The sequence below is a fragment of the Nicotiana tomentosiformis genome, chromosome 2, assembly GCF_000390325.3.
Source record: "Nicotiana tomentosiformis chromosome 2, ASM39032v3, whole genome shotgun sequence".
In the NCBI taxonomy this organism is placed as follows: domain Eukaryota; kingdom Viridiplantae; phylum Streptophyta; class Magnoliopsida; order Solanales; family Solanaceae; genus Nicotiana; species Nicotiana tomentosiformis.
Genome location: NC_090813.1, coordinates 71,726,450 through 71,744,396, shown reverse-complemented (window position 1 = coordinate 71,744,396; position 17,947 = coordinate 71,726,450). Strand labels below are relative to the sequence as shown.

The window sequence follows — 17,947 nt, the reverse complement described above, 5'->3', positions numbered from 1 at the left end:
TTTCGTCATAACACCACGTGTGCACCACCACGTGTGCACCACCAGTATAATTGTTTAAAACTTTCCCTGTTTCTTTAGAGGATTTACCCGATGCACAATTAAGAAATTTTATATCAATATATTTTTATCTTATAACATGTACTATTCATTTTAATTGTACTATGTACAACAGTACAAGTGCTTATATAATAATTCAATAGTAGATTAAGTTACCTTTTTTAATCAAGTTAACATTATTTATTAATGCATATAATACTCCTCTATATTTATTTACTACAAATTCCTTAGTAGTAAGTAACTTATTAAATACTTCTGATATAAAAAAAAATTAAACACTTACTTTATTTTCTAAGTATCTGTGAATGGTTTTATAGAACTAGTGAACAATAGTTAAACTTCTTAACCATTTATTGGAACACCTGATCCGTAACCGACTGCACCGCTCTTTGTCCCTCGTGCCACAGGCTCCTTCACTTCTCCTTCAATTCATCTCTTCCTATAGGAGTATTTGATTTCATCTCTTCCTACCACTTAGACCAAACATAATTTCATCCAATTAAATTTCGAAAAGAAAAAGAGTAGCATGCATTTCTTCTTTTATTAGGAGCTATGAGAAAAGATTACATATCATATAAGGCACATTCGCATGCCAAGTATACAGTATTTGATCTTTTTCTCTGTTACAAAAACCAAAAAAATAAAAAAATGATCAGCTTTGCTTATGAATATTCACAGCAACAGTGATCATTGCTTATTGCCGCCTGCGGCGTATCCCTCTTTTATTCCTGTTTTTCCTCTTTATTAGTTTTTGAATTTTTTTTTAAATAAAAAGAAAACAAATTGAGATGCATGCAATATTCTCAAAGACAAATGTAGGGGGTTTCACATGTTCCCTGGCGGTGCAAGGGTGAGTTCAAGATTGAGAGCCCTGGTGCTGGTGGTTGGTGGCTCACTGCCGCCGTTAACGCCGCCGCCAATGAAGTCAACCGTCTTGGTTTGGCTACTTGGATCCCGGTTAATGATCACTCCAGCTCTAGTTAAAGCCTCCACATAGCACCTATCACGCGCCAACTGCAGCGGAGCAGAACATCCAGCAACCGGAAAATGGCGTGACTGAGGATTCTGAATTGGCAACGGAATCCTCACCGCACCACCGCCGCCGCTTGACGACCCAATATCACTGTTCTGAAAAGGACCATGATTGTTTGTATTAATGTTAACATGATTTCTAGTACTAAGTTTTGCCATAAAATCTCTAGTGTTCATGAGGTTATCCTCAGTTGTCGGAGAAAAATTAGTTATGGCCCGCCTACCACGAAGCAGCCTGGCGGCCGTATCGTAAGCCTTAGCAGCTTCCACCGCCGTATCAAAAGTCCCAAGCCAGACACGTGTTTTCTGGCCAGGATCTCTTATCTCAGCGGCGTACCTCCCCCATGGCCTCTTCCTCACACCCCTATAATGCACCTCATCTGAAGGCACCCCTACTCCACCGTTCGCTGTCGGAACCGGAACCGCCACCGTCCCAGCCAAGTGACCATTTTCCGCCATATCGAAATGGAAAGGAATTATCAAAGAATTAGTGTATGACTGAGTGAGCAAAAGAGAGTGGTTTATATAGCCGCCTCTAGTGTGGGGTCCACTACTAATTACGTGGCATTTGGTTTTAGTTGGCGGCATTTTTATGTTTTTCTGATACGTGGGACTGGGTACATACACATTTGTATCTGACTGCTGTTATAGGACTGCATGCCCTATTGTCTTTTTCTATTTTCCAACGTGCCACGCCCTACTCACCCCTCACAAAAAAGAAAGCAAACTCTTTTTTTCTTTTTTTGGTCCTTTTTTCACTAAAAAAATGTGGAGAACTAAATATTTTTGTAAGGATTTTTGTGGAAAAACCAATCATGTTACAAAAATTAAAATCCATTTTTATTTTCTGATTTATATATTTATCGGATATTTTCCAATAAAGGAATAGTTGTCTAGTACATTACGCGCCAACAGATTACGTATTGATTATTTGTAATACGACAAGTATAACCGTTATTTAAGATCAATAAAAAGTTGTGTTCGTCGTATTATGTTTTCGTGCAATAAATAAATCATATCTTGTTAGGTCATGCACGTATTCAGAAAATAATTAACTAAATGACAAAAAACTTGATAGTGCAACAAGTTAAAATATATGTTGAACTTATTAGGTTCATTTTACGAATTAAATAGCCAAAAAGTATTTGACTTTTTAAAGAAAATAAAATTCAACGGTTAAATAAAAAAACCGTGTTAAAAAAATTAACAAATTTTATAAGGGGACATCATTTAGTTAATAAATTATATTGATATATTATTAATTTAGTTGGATTTCCTAAAAACTCACCCAAAAAAGTTCTTAAGAATGAATAGTTTAGTTAATTAACATAAAAAAAAACTCAATTGACATGTTTTATAGATTACATTTAGATATACATTTTTTTGGTATCAATTAGATTGCTACATAGAAAACAAAGATAATGGCGTAAGCATGACATGGTGAGGATATAGTTTTGGATAGCAATTTTATTTTTTAAATATGGTATATCCACAAATAAACAAATGTTGAATGACTGATGAATTGGTAGTTATTAATTAACTACTTACCTAAAAGCCACAATTATGTAAATTTTGTCTTGGGGATTCTTTGAGGGTCAGTAGGATTACTTACCAAAATGTTTTCATTAGTCATAACTCATAAGTCATAACCAAATGGCGATACTCAAAGGCAAGTAAATTATTAAAAACAGAAATATAATCTGATTACAGTAATAAAATTTTAGTAGGTACATGTGGAAGCTCGGGAACTGAAACCGGCAATAACCGGTTTGAATTAGAGTTGTCGGCGTGCTTCCGGTATCTCGTCGAGGAAAGATCCACCTTTTATTGTATCTGATGCCTGCTATGAGATTGCATGTACTCTTGTCTTTTCTATTTCCCAAAATGACACGTCCCAGCCTCGCAAACATAAGCACTATTTTTAATAAGTACATATTTTTTAATTTATTTTCAACTCAAGAAAATTTGGATAAAGAAACTGCTGTTTAGTTTTTTTTTGCTTTAGATGTCACCAAGGAAATTACAAAGTTGAATTCCATATTATGTATATGAGAGTATAACAATTATTTTCACTTCAAAAACAATCTTATTTATCAATCGTGTCCTATATGGTAACACACGTTTTTGAACAAATGAAATAGTACATAGTAGTTATTATAACAAGTCGCACACAAAGTAAACAAAGTATTCATTTAGCCTATCATATCGTACAATTTTACGAAAGTAATTAAATAGATAGACACCTAATTAATTTTGTACAAAAATATAAACTTATAGGGTTAAATAAAACAAGACATTTTTCAAAAAATTTACTAAATATTATTACAGGTCCCAAATTACTTATCAATGCTATTGAAAAGCAAATAAACTTTTTTCTTTCTTTCTTTAAACTCCTAAAATTCACTACAGAAAATACTTAAGCAATGAATAATTTGCTTAACACAAACAATTTTCAGTGGACATGTCTTAAGGTTTAAATTTACAATTTGCAACAGTGAACATTTTTTATATACTCCTACTAGATAACAAAGATAATGGTGCAAGCATTACATGATGAAGAAAAATACTTTTTTCAATAGCCATTTACTTTTTAAAAGTAAAGTCACACTATAGTTTTAAAGAAACTCTTAATAATTAGAACATTTCCAAAATCTATTTGGAGAAGCAAACTTTTTATGAATATTGAAGGACTAGGTGTTATGGTTAATCATGAATTATTAGCAAGATTTACTAGTTACCTAAGAAATTAAATTATATGAATTTGTTTCGGATTCTTTTAGGTCCACGTTAATTAACTTACTAAAACATTAAAAAGATTACTTACCAAAATTGAATTTATTCAGAATTTACACTTGTAATTCCAAGTAAAGGTGGAAACAAGTCAACTGATACCGGCAATAACCAGTTGAAACAGTGTTGTCGGCGTGCTTCCGGTAACTCGCAATCAATCGGCATTTTTCTCCAATGGTTGGGCCCACTTTCCTTCATCTGATATAACGACGATCTTTAAAACATGGGCTGATTAAACCATATTCTCGGGCCTGACCAGCCCAGTTTTTAGGTGAACCTGTTACCTTTAAGCACATAAGATTAAAAAATAGTCACTTTTTAGCTCATGTAATTGAAAAAAAGTCACGGAGTTTCAAATTTCGCAAATTATCCTTAGTACTTACCTGTAGAATTTGAAATTTCATAATGGTGATTATTTTTCAATTAAAGGATTGAAAATTGGCTAGCCAGCCCTAATACAACGTTACGTTATAAGGCGCCCTTTTTGTACAAGTCGACTATACATAAGATTTTTCCTCATCTATTATTTATGAGATTGAATATTTGTAAAAATTTACCTGTATCAAATTTTTACACCAAACTAATACATACATGATATATTGATTATTGGTATTATCTACACCAGTATTTATAACAAATTAATATATGCATGATATGCGCCTGATTATGGACTTATCTCCCTCATCATTCATCATTAGTTCATTACATAGTAGATAAGCCACCCTAGAGTTTGAAGAAGCATAATTTATGAACCTTCTTGATATTTTAATGCAACTTTATATTATCAAATTTAAGAAGAAACTAGTTCTTGAACTCCCACTTAATACATGTCCGTACATAGCAGATCTAGTCGTACGGACGTTTGCTAGTGCAAATTCAGGAACGGTTCTTAGTTTTCAAATTCATATTGTACTTCAACAATTTTAAACTATTACTAGTGCAAAATCTAAAATCTAGGAATGATACCTGACTTTTGAACCATTACTGGTGCAAAATCCAATAATCTTTACTTGTGTTTAGCCACTGTGAATTCTAAGTTTGAATTGCAAATTCTGTTAAACAGAATGAGAGTTCTCGCCGAGGCGGCTCAACACTACAGGTGGCCTAAAGTCAAAATTTAAAAAGAGTCCTTAAAAGACATTCAAGATTAAAATAATGGTTTTTCATATCTAATCCTTTGATAATTTTATTTGTTAGAGATTGAAAAATTATCTAAAAAGCACTAAAAGAATAGAAGAAGATTCCACAAAATCATAGTTATAAACAATATTGATTCAAGTTGAAGTGAGCTAGACAAATTAAGAAGTCGAGCCTGAGGTTAAAAAAAAATACAAATTAAATAGTAGGAAGCAACTGCATATTTAATTGTCTATAACTTTCAACTATAATTACATCAATCATTTTTTTAAAAGGTAGCATAAAATTTGAAGCTCCACAATTAATGATTAATGAAGCAATCATATGACAGAAATAGCTATTCATATGATGGAGTCTATGATCATTCAAGCTTTGGTTTTCGAAAAGGACACCAGCATAGTGTTGGAGAAACCTTTTAATTCTAAACTCAGCATATTATGCTACACTTTTAACTTTTAAAGTTTTAAACTCCAACATAGGGTGTTGGAATTTACATATAGGAACAATTCCTCAGGTTTGAACTAAAAAAAGCTCCAATTTCAGTAATCATTCCTACAACTTTCTATGTTTTAGTTGGGAGTATTTTTATCCACATATTTTTTCAGTGTAAAAAAGAGCGGCTAAATACTAATAGATCTTTAAATACTAGCTAAATTACTCTAATAGCAGCGGTTAAAAGTGGTTATTTTCCAATTTCTCACGATTCTCTATATACTCATATATGTGAAAATTTTATATGAAAATATTGAGTAAATACGCGCTTAAATGTTAACGTCTAGTTCTTTTTCGTAAAACTTCTATCTACTCCCACCACCCAAAAAAGAATGATACTTTTCAGATTTCGAGAGTCAAACGAGTTATTCTTTGATTACGACTTTTTATATATCTTCTATTTAAATTATTAATTATTATGATTTATAGTACTTTATGTAGTTTCTAAATATATAAATTTTACTTTAAAAACGTAATTTTTTTGTCCGAATTCATGATCAACGTTTAGAACGATTGATTCTTGAAATTCGAAAGGGCGGGAGGAGTACTATCTACATAAACTCAAAATAATAAGAAACCAAAGTAATGGACCGCCTCAAGTGCCAAGTCTTTGAAGCATGATTGAAAGGAGGGTAGCCCATTTTCTTAGTAGGCTTGCTTATATAGGAACGAGAAAAATTCAAAAATAGCCAGATTTACAAGTGATAATTCAAGAATAGTCACAGTTTCAAAAATAATCGAAATTTAGTCACTTTTCATGTAAAGATAAATCTGAACGAAAACACTGTTTAAAATCGAAAAAATATTCCAGCATGATATACTGAAATTCCAGTATAATATACGCGAACCCCAACATATTATATTGGAGTTCATACACAAGTGCTCCAATCTCCAGTATATTATGCTGAAACTTTCCGCGTGTTGAAGTTCCAGCATAATATGCTGGAAGTTCATACACAAGTGCATCAATCTCCAGTATATTATGCTGGATCGGTCCGTGTTACAGCAAAATAATGGCTATTTTTCAATGACTTTGCAAACGCTAACTATTTTTGAATTACCAGTGCGAAAACTGATTAGCCCGTGCTATTTTTACTATAGGAACCTATGCTTAAGTTTACCCAGTTGTGGCCTTATTGCATTTTGAAATAGGGGATAGTAGGAAAAAAATTACCAATAATCCACTCTCAAATCATGATTTCACTCGCTATTCAAAAAAGAAAAACTACCGGTTATATCTATTTATAAGTAGTTTATTATAAAAATTGACCAATTCATAAAATATTATTAATATTAGTCAAATATTACCAATATTAGCCAATCGGCTATTTGTAGCAAAACAAAAAAGGTCAAAAATTTGCTTTCTTTTGGGTGTGTGTTATTAAAATAGGTTGGGTACATTTTAATGAGTTTGAATCTTAGTTTTGGGATGATTTGGTAGAGTTTCGAGGTAGTTTGAATTGAAAATTCGAAATAGAAGATGAACATGAAAAAAAAATGTGTATCACACTGTGTATCACATATGTATCATATTTGTATCAAATGTGTATTACATGTATATCCATGTATACATGTGTGTGAGATACATGAGTGATATATGTATCACAGAAGAATTTTTTGAACTCGATTTTAATTACAAGTTTTGATACCAAATCACCTCCAATCTTTCTCAATTTTGTATATTGACTCATATATATGTTTTCAATGAATTTCAACCATACCCATTGGAAAATGTCTTTTTTTGATTAGAAATCTTATATATATATATATATATATATATATATATATATATATATATATATATATATATATACACACACACATATGTGTGTGTGTGTGTATTTCATCAACTTATTTGCTACCTCATCTATGAAATTTTCTTTACGTCTTGCATCTAATGTTGTTGATCACGCTTAAAAATATGGAACGAGATCTTTGCGGATAATTTTTGGAGAGAAAGAACCTTATTTATTTGGGTTTAATTTTTATATGTGCTTGACTAATTTTGATAAGTCTATATTTAATGACTAGAGGTCGGTAAGTTAGAACTTATTTGAGATATTTTTGTAAGATTCTCTTATAAAAAATCGCATATCAAAACTACTCAAAAATAATACTAATATGTCCTTTTCTCCCGCTCTCGACACATTCTAAGTTTCTAACTCTATCTTAGCCATCTCCATCACCATTTAGAATCATCTACCCCACGGCACCACTCATAACTATCCGTCCCTACTTACTAGAAATTCAACTGCTAACTCCAAATGAATCCAAACACACACGAATTCTTCCAAAAATTTTAAGGTTACCCATAAACGTAAAAAGTCAAAACAGTCCTTTTTTGGAGGAAATATTATTTTGGCGCTAGAAAATATTGTTGGCACTATATTCCAGTAAAAATTTGGTTGCACAAATTACAGTAACTTATTTTTAAGTGAAATCTTGGATTAGTGGCTTTGGAATCTGGGGAAAACCTAAACCCATTTCAATGCCAGACAAACTTTTCAAGGTGAGTTACTTTGCAGAGTCATTGAAAATCTTGGATTAATTACTTTGTATTCTATGATCCTTTTGACTCACTTTTGGTTGTTTGATTTCTAGTTAAAGAATGGCTATAGTTAGCTTTCATCTAGAAGAAGAACAATGCAAAAGTTTGACTTAAGGATTTTTGTCATACTTCTATATTTTATCAGGTTAGTTAATGTGTAGAAAAAATTCAAGAACAAATAAGGTGTTGTTTTCCAAAAATAAAAAAATAAAAGGAGAAGAAAAAGAAAGCTTAATCGGAAAAAAAAAATGCATTCCTTTTCTATTCAAAAGGTGAAGAATGTATCATTTTTCAAGTTATAAAGGTTAAGGGGTAAATTGGATTTTACCCTTCGTATATACAGTAAAGTTAATAAAATAATAGATGATCGAAGTAACATGAATACTATCTTTTATTAAAGATCTTTATTTTTTTCTCCTATCTTTTAAAGTTTGAACTAATATTTGGTAGGTAATAATACTATCCATGTTACCTAAAGATAAAAGATAAAGCTGCAGGCTAAGTTCTTTTAATTAAGCTCGTTGCTTTGTCCTCTTAAGTGTTACTATCCACTTAAAATTAATTTGTAAGAAAGGTGCTACAAAATGGTTGTCATTTTCAATGATTTTGAACCTCTCAGAAAGATAATTTTCATTCTACTTTGAAATAACAGAATTATTAATAAAAACAAAAAAAGGTTATACATTTACAAGTAAGATTCATAAATCTAGTCAATCAGCCAATTTTTTTTCTTTCAAAAGTTAAAACCGAACGCACTATATATATATGAAATTCGGTTACTATTATGATATAATGGACTAATATGATATATAATGGACTAATATGATATTATTATGACTATAAAAGTAGATCATTAAAGATAAAATAAGATTAAAGTTAAAGAATTTTAAATATGTAAAAGTATCATTTATTTTGGAAATTAAAAATGAAAAAAAATGTACATAAATCATACAGAGGAAGTTGGTTTTAAGGAAAATGCTAAATAGCTAATATACCAAATATCATACATTTTTAGACTAATGCTATTGAAAATTTTCTTAATACTATTTTCGCAATGATAAAATTTAATTTCTTATTTAGTTATGTAACCACAACTGTCTTTTGTACAGTTAGTTGACTCTGTTTCTCCATCTATGTGATAACAGGAGAAGTCATTGCCAATATTCCCTAATAATACGTTCATTACAAAACAAACAAATACTTGGTCAAAAAATTCTTTTACAATAATGCAACAAAAGAATATATATGACATTCTTTTAGTCCATTATGAAAAGATGTACGTTTTTATGTATTTGAGTACTCTCCACTTCTAATATTTTCATTTTTACTAATATTCTTTTATATAATTAATGTAATATATTGATAATTACTACTTAGATTTTAATGATATTTTTGGTATACTATATGTTAACGTGTCAAAAGTTTTTTTTCCCGCGTCAATTAAATACCATTATATAAATTAAAATGAAAAAGTAATAGGGATAAATAAAGGATAATTTATATAAAAGACATTATAGTTAAAAATATCTTAAAAGTGAGTAAAAACGAGTAATTTGCATGTTAAACAAAGAAACAAAATGATTAAGCTACCCGCTATGTCAGTAGGGCCCAGCCGCCGCTGTTCCGCTAGCTCCATTCACATTTGTCAAAGAAACCATCTTCTGTGAGTCAAAGTCAAACCTCCACTACCCCAAACACGCCATAGAAATTTACGCACCACCGCCAGAAAAAGGCTGGCTTTGCCGTCACAAATGACTTTTTCTCCAATATTTAAACTCTTTAAATTGACAAAATAACCCCTCCGTTCAACAACCCACTCACTTCAGCTAGGTCCCTTTCGTCATTACACAAGAAAAGACAAAAAAGTATGAAAAGAAAGAGACTAGCTTTCTTGTTTCTCCAGCTCAAAGTTTGTAATAGCACTCAAAAAGGCAAGACTCATATGAAGTAGAGAATTACTGTAATATAAATTATCAGATTCTGACACCCTTTTGGGAAATACGAATTGGGTTTGGATTTTCTTGGCCAAAAAATGGCGTTTAATCCTAGTAGTAGAATGGACCCGCAAACGGCAGCAGAAAAAGCCGTCTCAGTGATTGGGTTCGGTTATGATTTGACGAGTGATATCCGGTTGACGGCGTGTAAACCCTGTCCAAGCGGGTCGGGTTTGATAGAGGTTGATCAGAAGTCGACCAAGGCCCTAGTGGTGCCAGGTGGGGTGGTGGTTTCAAAGGTTTCGACTTCAATCAAGTGCGATAAAGGTGAACGAACTAGGTTTCGCTCTGATGCTCTCTCTTTTAGTCAGGTAATTTTCTTGTTTCATTTTTTTCCCACAATCTTTTTAGTATTTACTTTTGCTTTTTAAGTATCTAATTTCGATATGGTTGTAAAAGGGAATTGGGTAATTAAATTTTTTTCTTTTTATAAGAATAAGAATTTCGTAGCTGCTGTTGTTCATTTGCTGGAAAAAAGTCGAAAAGTGATAGTGATGAGCTTGTACTTTTTAATCAGTTCATTTAATGGTTCAACTGAAGTGTAATTTGCTTCAAAATGGTAGAAAAGAATCTTTTTGTGCATTTCTTCCTATCTAATTGAGTTTGGAAGGTTAAATTGATTTTTCCTTGGTGATTGGCTTAAGCGTGAAAAAAGGGAAAGAGTTATTGGTGTTGCTACATTACCCTCGTCAAACCCCACACTCTAGGAATATATTGGGTATGTTGTTGTTGTATACTTGAAGAAAAAGTAATGTTGCTAAATTCTGGTGAATTAAGTACAATTTGATTAGAGGCTTTGAACTATCTAATCTTGGATAAAGTTTTGGCGGTTTGTACAGTTGCATGTGAAGGTTTCTGTTATCATTTGGCCATAAAATAGGATTTCTTGAAGTATTGGTTAGTGCATGACAAACAGAAGTACATCAATCTCTTTGGCTTTTGGAACTTTGTTGATCCTTTCTACTGCTGGATAAATACCTTTGGCAGCTAATTCTCTTGAGAGTATGATAGTAGCATCTAAATGCGCAAATGCTGTAGCAGGAGCAGGTTCTGTCAACTTGTTTGCCGTTTGCGGATACATAAACTGCTTTAATAGGAGGTTATATACATTCTCATTATGTAGTTACATCGTGACATTCCTTCTAGGATTAGATACAACTTTTAAATATTGGATTTTTCCATTATCTAAATCGTCAACCTCTGTCACCTGTAGTTGCTTATCGTTCTATGAATGACTGGTAAAGCATCCATTGATATTAATCTAATCCAATTAGACTGCTTAAGGAAAGTATTGAAAATTGTACATACTCTTTCTATTTCTAACCATCGGGGAGATTCATCGTTAGTTGGAATCCAACACTGATACATTGAATATGGAATTTGGAGCTGTTAAGTCTTCCGAAAACAGCCTCTTTGCCTTCTTGAAGGTAGAGCTAAGGTCTACGTACATTCTACCCTCCCCAGACCCCACTTGTGGGATTACACTGGGTTTGTTGTTGTTGTTGGAGTTGTTAAGTGAGAGGCTCATGTTTTACCTATGCTGATTGTGGAGTGATTTTCCCCCTTTTTCCTTTTTCTCTTAAATAATTTAAGAGGTAACTTCCCTTCTCCTATGGAGATTTTTAGTTCTTTTCTGCATTTTTTATGAGTTGTCATCCTCTAATACTCCCTCCGGTCCATCGGTCCATAATAAGTGACCTTTTGACTTTTTTTATTGTGGTCCAAAATAAGTGTCCTTTTACATAACTAGAAGGAATTAATTTTATTTTTCCAAAATTTGCCCTTATTTACATATTCCAATGTGTCAAGGTAATAACATGCAAATTTTAATTAAGGATAATTTAGTTAATATGTCTTTTTTTCTCTAGATGTTAGTATTTTCTTAAGGGGTGTGACAAATACCAAAAAGTCACTTATTATGGATCGGAGGGAGTAATTGTTTTGTAAAATGACTTTTTTGGTGCCTATTAGATTAAGTGTTGAAAATTGTTAGAAAAATTCAATTATGGGTTTTTTGATAATTCAATCTAGTGTTTTCTCCTTCGATGTGCATTTCTGACTAATCTCTTGCCCCTAACGTCTGCTCATTAAATTCAGATGTCAGAACAATTGAATCAAGAGTTATCTTTGTCTGGTAAGATACCTTCAGGTTTGTTTAATGCGATGTTTGGTCATAAGGGATGCTGGCAAAAGGATGCAGCTTCGACAAAGCTTCTCGCCTTTGATGGTTGGTTTATTACCTTGTACAATATTGAGTTAGTGAGATCCCATCTAACACTATCTGAGCAAGTGAAGCAAGACGTGCCTTCTTCTTGGGATCCTCCTGCGCTTGCAGAGTAAGACCTTTTCCTCAATGTTATTTGAATAACTATTTTATTGTCCATCAGGATAGTATAAATACAAATCTGTGTATGTTCAAAATCTCAAGGAAATCTGGTACATGCTCCTCCATGAAATAGGATGTAGGATGGATTTCATTCGGAAAGTTATTGAACTAGCACGCCTGCAAGTTTTTCATACAAAAGCATTTTTCCCATATTGTGCTTTAAGTGTTTGAGTGGAAACTAAGGAAAGGAGGGAAAAGAAGAGAAGATCAAAAGGATGAGAGAGAGAGAGAGAGAGAGAGAGAGAGAGAGAGAGAGAGAGAGAGAGAGAGTCTTTTGTTTGGTGAACTACAATAGGATATTATGAGAGGAACGTTTTTGTTTCTTGGTTTGATTTCTTTTCCCCTCCTCCTATGTAAGTCGAAGAAGGAGAAGATTCTATCGTGTCTGTTTCTATCCAAAACCACTGGCAATGATTTCCGCCTTTTCTATCCAGTAGAAGTAGCAAATTTATAAGGGAATGGAAAAAGAATGACCGATGAACTCTAGGAGAGTCACTATGGCCCTGAAATTTGGACTCAGAAACAACAGTGTTTTTGTTATCTCAAGACAGTTGTCGATTTTTTTTATTTTTAGTGCATTTGATTTTGATTTAATCTCTTCACTCTGACCTTCTGTTCCTTCTTTTGGTACATGAAGGAACACAACTTGCTATTGATTTTGCTTTTGTAAACTAACCTTGAAAATGGTAGAAAATTATTAACTGTGAAGCTGATAACATGATTTTTCAGGTTCATCGAAAAATATGGTACCCATATTGTTGTCGGGGTAAAGATGGGAGGCAAGGATGTAATTCACATAAAGCAGCTGCAGAATTCGACTTTTCAGCCAATGGAGTTGCAGAAATTAGTTAAGCAATTAGCTGATGAGAAATTTTCAGAAGACGTAAATGGATGCCAGATGCGAAACTCTGTTAAATCTTCTGAAAAACCAAAGGTATCACACATCGTATAATTTATTCGATAGTTCAACTCCCTTTTATGTTTGCTGTCTATATTCTTTAATGTTTCATTTTGTTTTACCATATAATTGTGGAAGAAATTGTTTAAGGCCTGACTATGAGTACACGCTCAAACTTAGATATTCTGGAATGCTTGTTGAATTGAGGATGTGTTTTGCATGCAAAACTAATTCTGTCACTTCCAAAATATTTAGGAGGATAGAGTTAACCCATTTTACTGATGAAACATTGATTGATGTGCTTTATGGCTGTTCATGGCATGAACTAGGGTACTACATAAGCCATGATTCAAATATAGTAACTTTTATATATGCATATATATTGAGAATGAAGCTGGCACTGAAGCAATAAGATTTTGGCTAATATTACTTATGCTGCTTGTTAGTTCTCTTTGATAAATGGCTTTCAGAGTGTTTAACTGCCGTTGATCCGATTAGCTTAAGCTAGTCTGCTTACTTCTAAGATTGGGAATGCTATTTCACTAGGCTATTTCATCTTAATAGATTTATTAATATGATTTGAAATTTACTGAAATGCTAAAAAGAGCTACTGTAAACTTAATTTTAAAATCATACTTTTGACGATTCATGGTCGGAATAATGTCAAGTAATATAATGTTATGCTAAATCAGAATCTTGTAGAAACATTTATTTGCTACTAGTTATTCTTTTCAAGAGGGTGTAATTAAGAAAGCTGGACAAGCAAAATGATGTTGAGGGATCAAAATGTACCGTTTGTTAATATAACTGAACCACTAAATCCACAAGCCCCAAAATTGTGAAGGAACAAAGTTATATATGGGTTAGTCAAACAGATTTAAAAGGTAAATAATGTCATGCCCATAGATTTCTCCAAGAAAAGTAAGCAAATTGGATGACACTATGGTCATAGTAAAACTTCATTACATATATTTTACATAGATTAAACAAAATAAATTGTCTGACAGCAGTTTCAATTTTTGACATATTTCAGGATGAAAAATCCATATTCTCAGATCCTCATCTACCATTTGCAAACTCAATGAGACCATCTATTATGTCTCACTCGAAAGCTGATGTAAGATCGTTTTGTTCCCTCGTAAACAAATCTCTATTTGCTCTGGTGGTAAGCTTTTTGTAAAGGATTTGTATTTGAATTCTTCATGCAGGATCTACTAAGTATTCATATCCGTCGCGGAGGTCTTGATTTTGGTCAAAGTCATAGCCAGTGGCTGCCTACTGTATCACAGTCTCCCAATGTCATATCAATGTCTTTTGTGCCTATCGCTTCACTTTTGAGTGGTGTAAGGGGCAGTGGATTTCTAAGCCATGCAATTAATCTTTACCTGCGATGTGAGTATGTCTGTTTCTCAATCATTGCTTTTATTCTGGTGGTGGAAATGGTGCTCTTAGCTATGTGTGCCTGAGTTTTTGGCTATTCCTGTGAATAGAATGAGTATCCAAATATCAACGAGATCTACCAGATTTTGTTCTCCCTTGACCTGCATAACAAACCCCAGTACCATAGCACCATAGAAAATCTGACGAGGAGCTCCTTGTATTCTGGACTACTAAGAAATATGCACACGTGCACTCTTTTATAAAAAAATGGGTCAAGCTTTTTTGGGAATGTGTTAAATAGAATGGATTGGTGAAATTTTCCTGTTCTGATGAGTGCATCTCAATTTCTGCCACCAGCTTCTGCTGAATGGTTCTGGGTTACGAATTCTACCGTTTGTTGCTTTACCTTTGCGCGGGAGCAGACCAGTGATTATTACACTCCTATTCGGTGAAGCTGTCCTGCAGTTTAAACGTATAGGACTTCTATAAAGGAATATCTTCCTTGTATGTCTTAGGAAGAGCCATTGAATGTTTTCATGTCATCAATTGTATTTTTTTTTTCTTCAGTTTCTTGCATTTAGATCTACATGACTAAAAAATGCTTCATATCTCTGATAGCAAAGATCTTTGATGCAGATAAACCGCCAATCGAGGAGCTTGAACAATTTTTAGAATTTCAGTTACCTCGGCAGTGGGCTCCAGCATATAGTGATCTTCCTCTTGGTCATCGTCACAGGAAACAATCCTCTCCATCTTTGCAGTTTACTTTGCTGGGTCCAAGGCTATACGTAAACACTATAAAGGTAAATCTTCATGTGTTAGAATAACATCAAGAAAGTTTTTTTTATCTGGATTTTCAAGAGCAACATTTTGAAGTTTTGGTGTTTATCAGCAGAGAGACCTACTTATGGTAAGAAATTTACCTTTTCTCCCATTACTTGAAAGGGATAAGAAAAATGCAGCAGGAGCAGTTCTTTTTCAGTGCCTTTTAAATGTGCATAGACTGGTTTTGGCATGCTAGTTTCATGATTCAGAAAGAGGGTGCTTTTTATTATGAGTTTTTTGCTTTGGTGGCATACTTTTAAATTATTTTTTCTTAAAACTATTTTTGATTAATAGAGACGAACATTTTCTTGACTTGGTGATTGTGACCTACCAAACAATTTCTAGAGAGCCTATATAATTTCTACTCTTGTGTATGCGCTTAAGATAATCTACTCTTTTTACTAACCCCGGGGAATAACCTATGCTTCAAAACTTTCTTTCTGTTTTAAATGAAAAATAAAATTTTCCCAAGAATAGAGACTATTTGTTGATTGTTTTCTATAATCAGGATCTCTAAGACCTTACAGGGCTGAACATTGACGTAACCATAACCAGATAATCCATTATTTAGGGAATGTCCCTGTCATAGGTTGCAGCTCTGTAATTTTTCTTTCTTCTTGCTAATATTTGCAGGTAGACTCTGGAAACAGGCCAGTAACTGGGATTCGGTTATACTTGGAAGGTAAAAGGAGTGATCACCTGGCTATCCATCTTCAACATTTATCAGCACTTCCTCAAAGTATCCAACTAACAGATGATCTTAGCTATGAGCCTGTCGATGAGCCAGTTGAACGAGGATATTTTGAACCGGTCAAGTGGAGCATATTTTCACATGTTTGCACTGCTCCTGTTGAATACCGTGGAACACGAATAGATGACCCTGCTTCTATTGTGACCAAGGCCTGGTTTGAGGTGAAGGTTATTGGCATGAAAAAGGTCCTCTTCCTGAGGTTGGGATTCTCGATGGTCGCCTCAGCAAAGATCCGTCGGTCAGAGTGGGAGGGGCCCACAAGCACATGTCGAAAATCAGGATTGATGTCAATGCTGATCAGCACCCCTTTCAGTACAAAGCTAAATCAACCACAGAAGCCAGCTAAGGTGGACTTGAATTCCGCGGTTTATCCTGGTGGTCCACCTTCACCGGCAAGGGCGCCAAAGATGTCGCACTTTGTCGATACAACAGAAATGGTAAGAGGCCCTGAGGAGTCACCTGGCTACTGGGTGGTAACTGGTGCAAAGCTATGTGTAGAATATGGTAGGATAAGAATGAAAGTGAAGTACTCGCTCTTAACCATACTGACAGAGGACTCATTGTTGATATAAAGTTGATTGAGATATTGCAAAGTCATGCTTTATCTATCTTCCTCCATAGGACATTGTGTATATTTCTTCATCTGATATTTGGTCAAATATGTAAAATGTATTAGCAAGGTCAAATTGGCCTATTAAAAGTTGAGTGTGTAAAGAAACTTCAAACTTTTACTGAAAGAAATGAACACATTTTTTTGATGTACATATAACGTTAGCAAATGCACTTAGTTATATCATCTCTCCCTCTGGTCAGTTGCTCACCGGAGTAATTTTTTTTCACATAGCTAAACTAAAAATGTCTTTTTCTAAAACTAAACTGTCCCCATGAAACTTGTACTCTGAAAAGAGAACAAAGAACTCATAAAGTAAGACCTCAGTTCTTTGGGTGTGAGGCTTATTAGTTACTTATGAGGGGCGGATCTACAGTACTGGTATGGGTTCTCGTGAATCCAGTAACTTTTATTTGTATCCTGTATTTGTATTGAGAAATATATTAAATATATATGAATTTTAAGCTGGGAATACAAAACTTACTTAGGCTTTGATTCTGAAAATTAACTGACGAGGGTTCGAATGCGGTTTGACAATTTTTAACTTCTCTTTTGCTTTTTGACAAGACAACACCCACATGCACTTGTGTTGTTTCTCATTGAGAAATATATTAAATATATATGAATTTTAAGCTGGGAACACAGAACTAACTTGAGTTTTGATTCTGAAAATTGACTGACGAGGGTTCGAATACGGCTTGACAATTTTTAACTTCTCTTTTGCTTTTTGACAAGACAACACCCGCATGCACTTGTGCTGTTTCTCATTGAGAAATATATTAAATATATATGAATTTTAAGCTGGGAACACAGAACTAACTCGGGTTTTGATTCTGAAAATTGACTGACGAGGGTTCGAATACGGTTTGACAATTTTTAACTTCTCTTTTGCTTTTTGACAAGACAACACCCGCATGTACTTGTGCTGTTTCTCATTGAGAAATATATATATATATATATATATATATATATATATATATATATATATATATATATATATATATAAATATATAAATATATAAATTTTAAGGTGGGAACACATAACTA

At 33.3% G+C, this 17,947-nt stretch overlaps 2 protein-coding genes across 2 annotated transcripts; one reads left to right on the top strand and one right to left on the bottom strand.

The window, feature by feature from the left end:
- Positions 1 to 882: 882 nt before the first annotated feature.
- On the bottom strand, positions 883 to 1,548 carry LOC104088133 (ethylene-responsive transcription factor 8-like). Its single transcript, XM_009592759.1, has one exon. The coding sequence runs from the start codon at positions 1,546 to 1,548 to the stop codon at positions 883 to 885; it is 666 nt and encodes a 221-aa protein (XP_009591054.1).
- Positions 1,549 to 9,889: 8,341 nt separating this feature from the next.
- On the top strand, positions 9,890 to 17,059 carry LOC104105484 (MACPF domain-containing protein NSL1). Its single transcript, XM_009613795.4, has 7 exons — positions 9,890 to 10,361; positions 12,148 to 12,386; positions 13,166 to 13,370; positions 14,368 to 14,451; positions 14,543 to 14,726; positions 15,351 to 15,517; positions 16,173 to 17,059. The coding sequence occupies exons 1-7, from the start codon at positions 10,089 to 10,091 to the stop codon at positions 16,860 to 16,862; spliced, it is 1,842 nt and encodes a 613-aa protein (XP_009612090.1). The 5' UTR covers positions 9,890 to 10,088; the 3' UTR covers positions 16,863 to 17,059.
- The last annotated feature ends 888 nt before the right edge of the window (positions 17,060 to 17,947 follow it).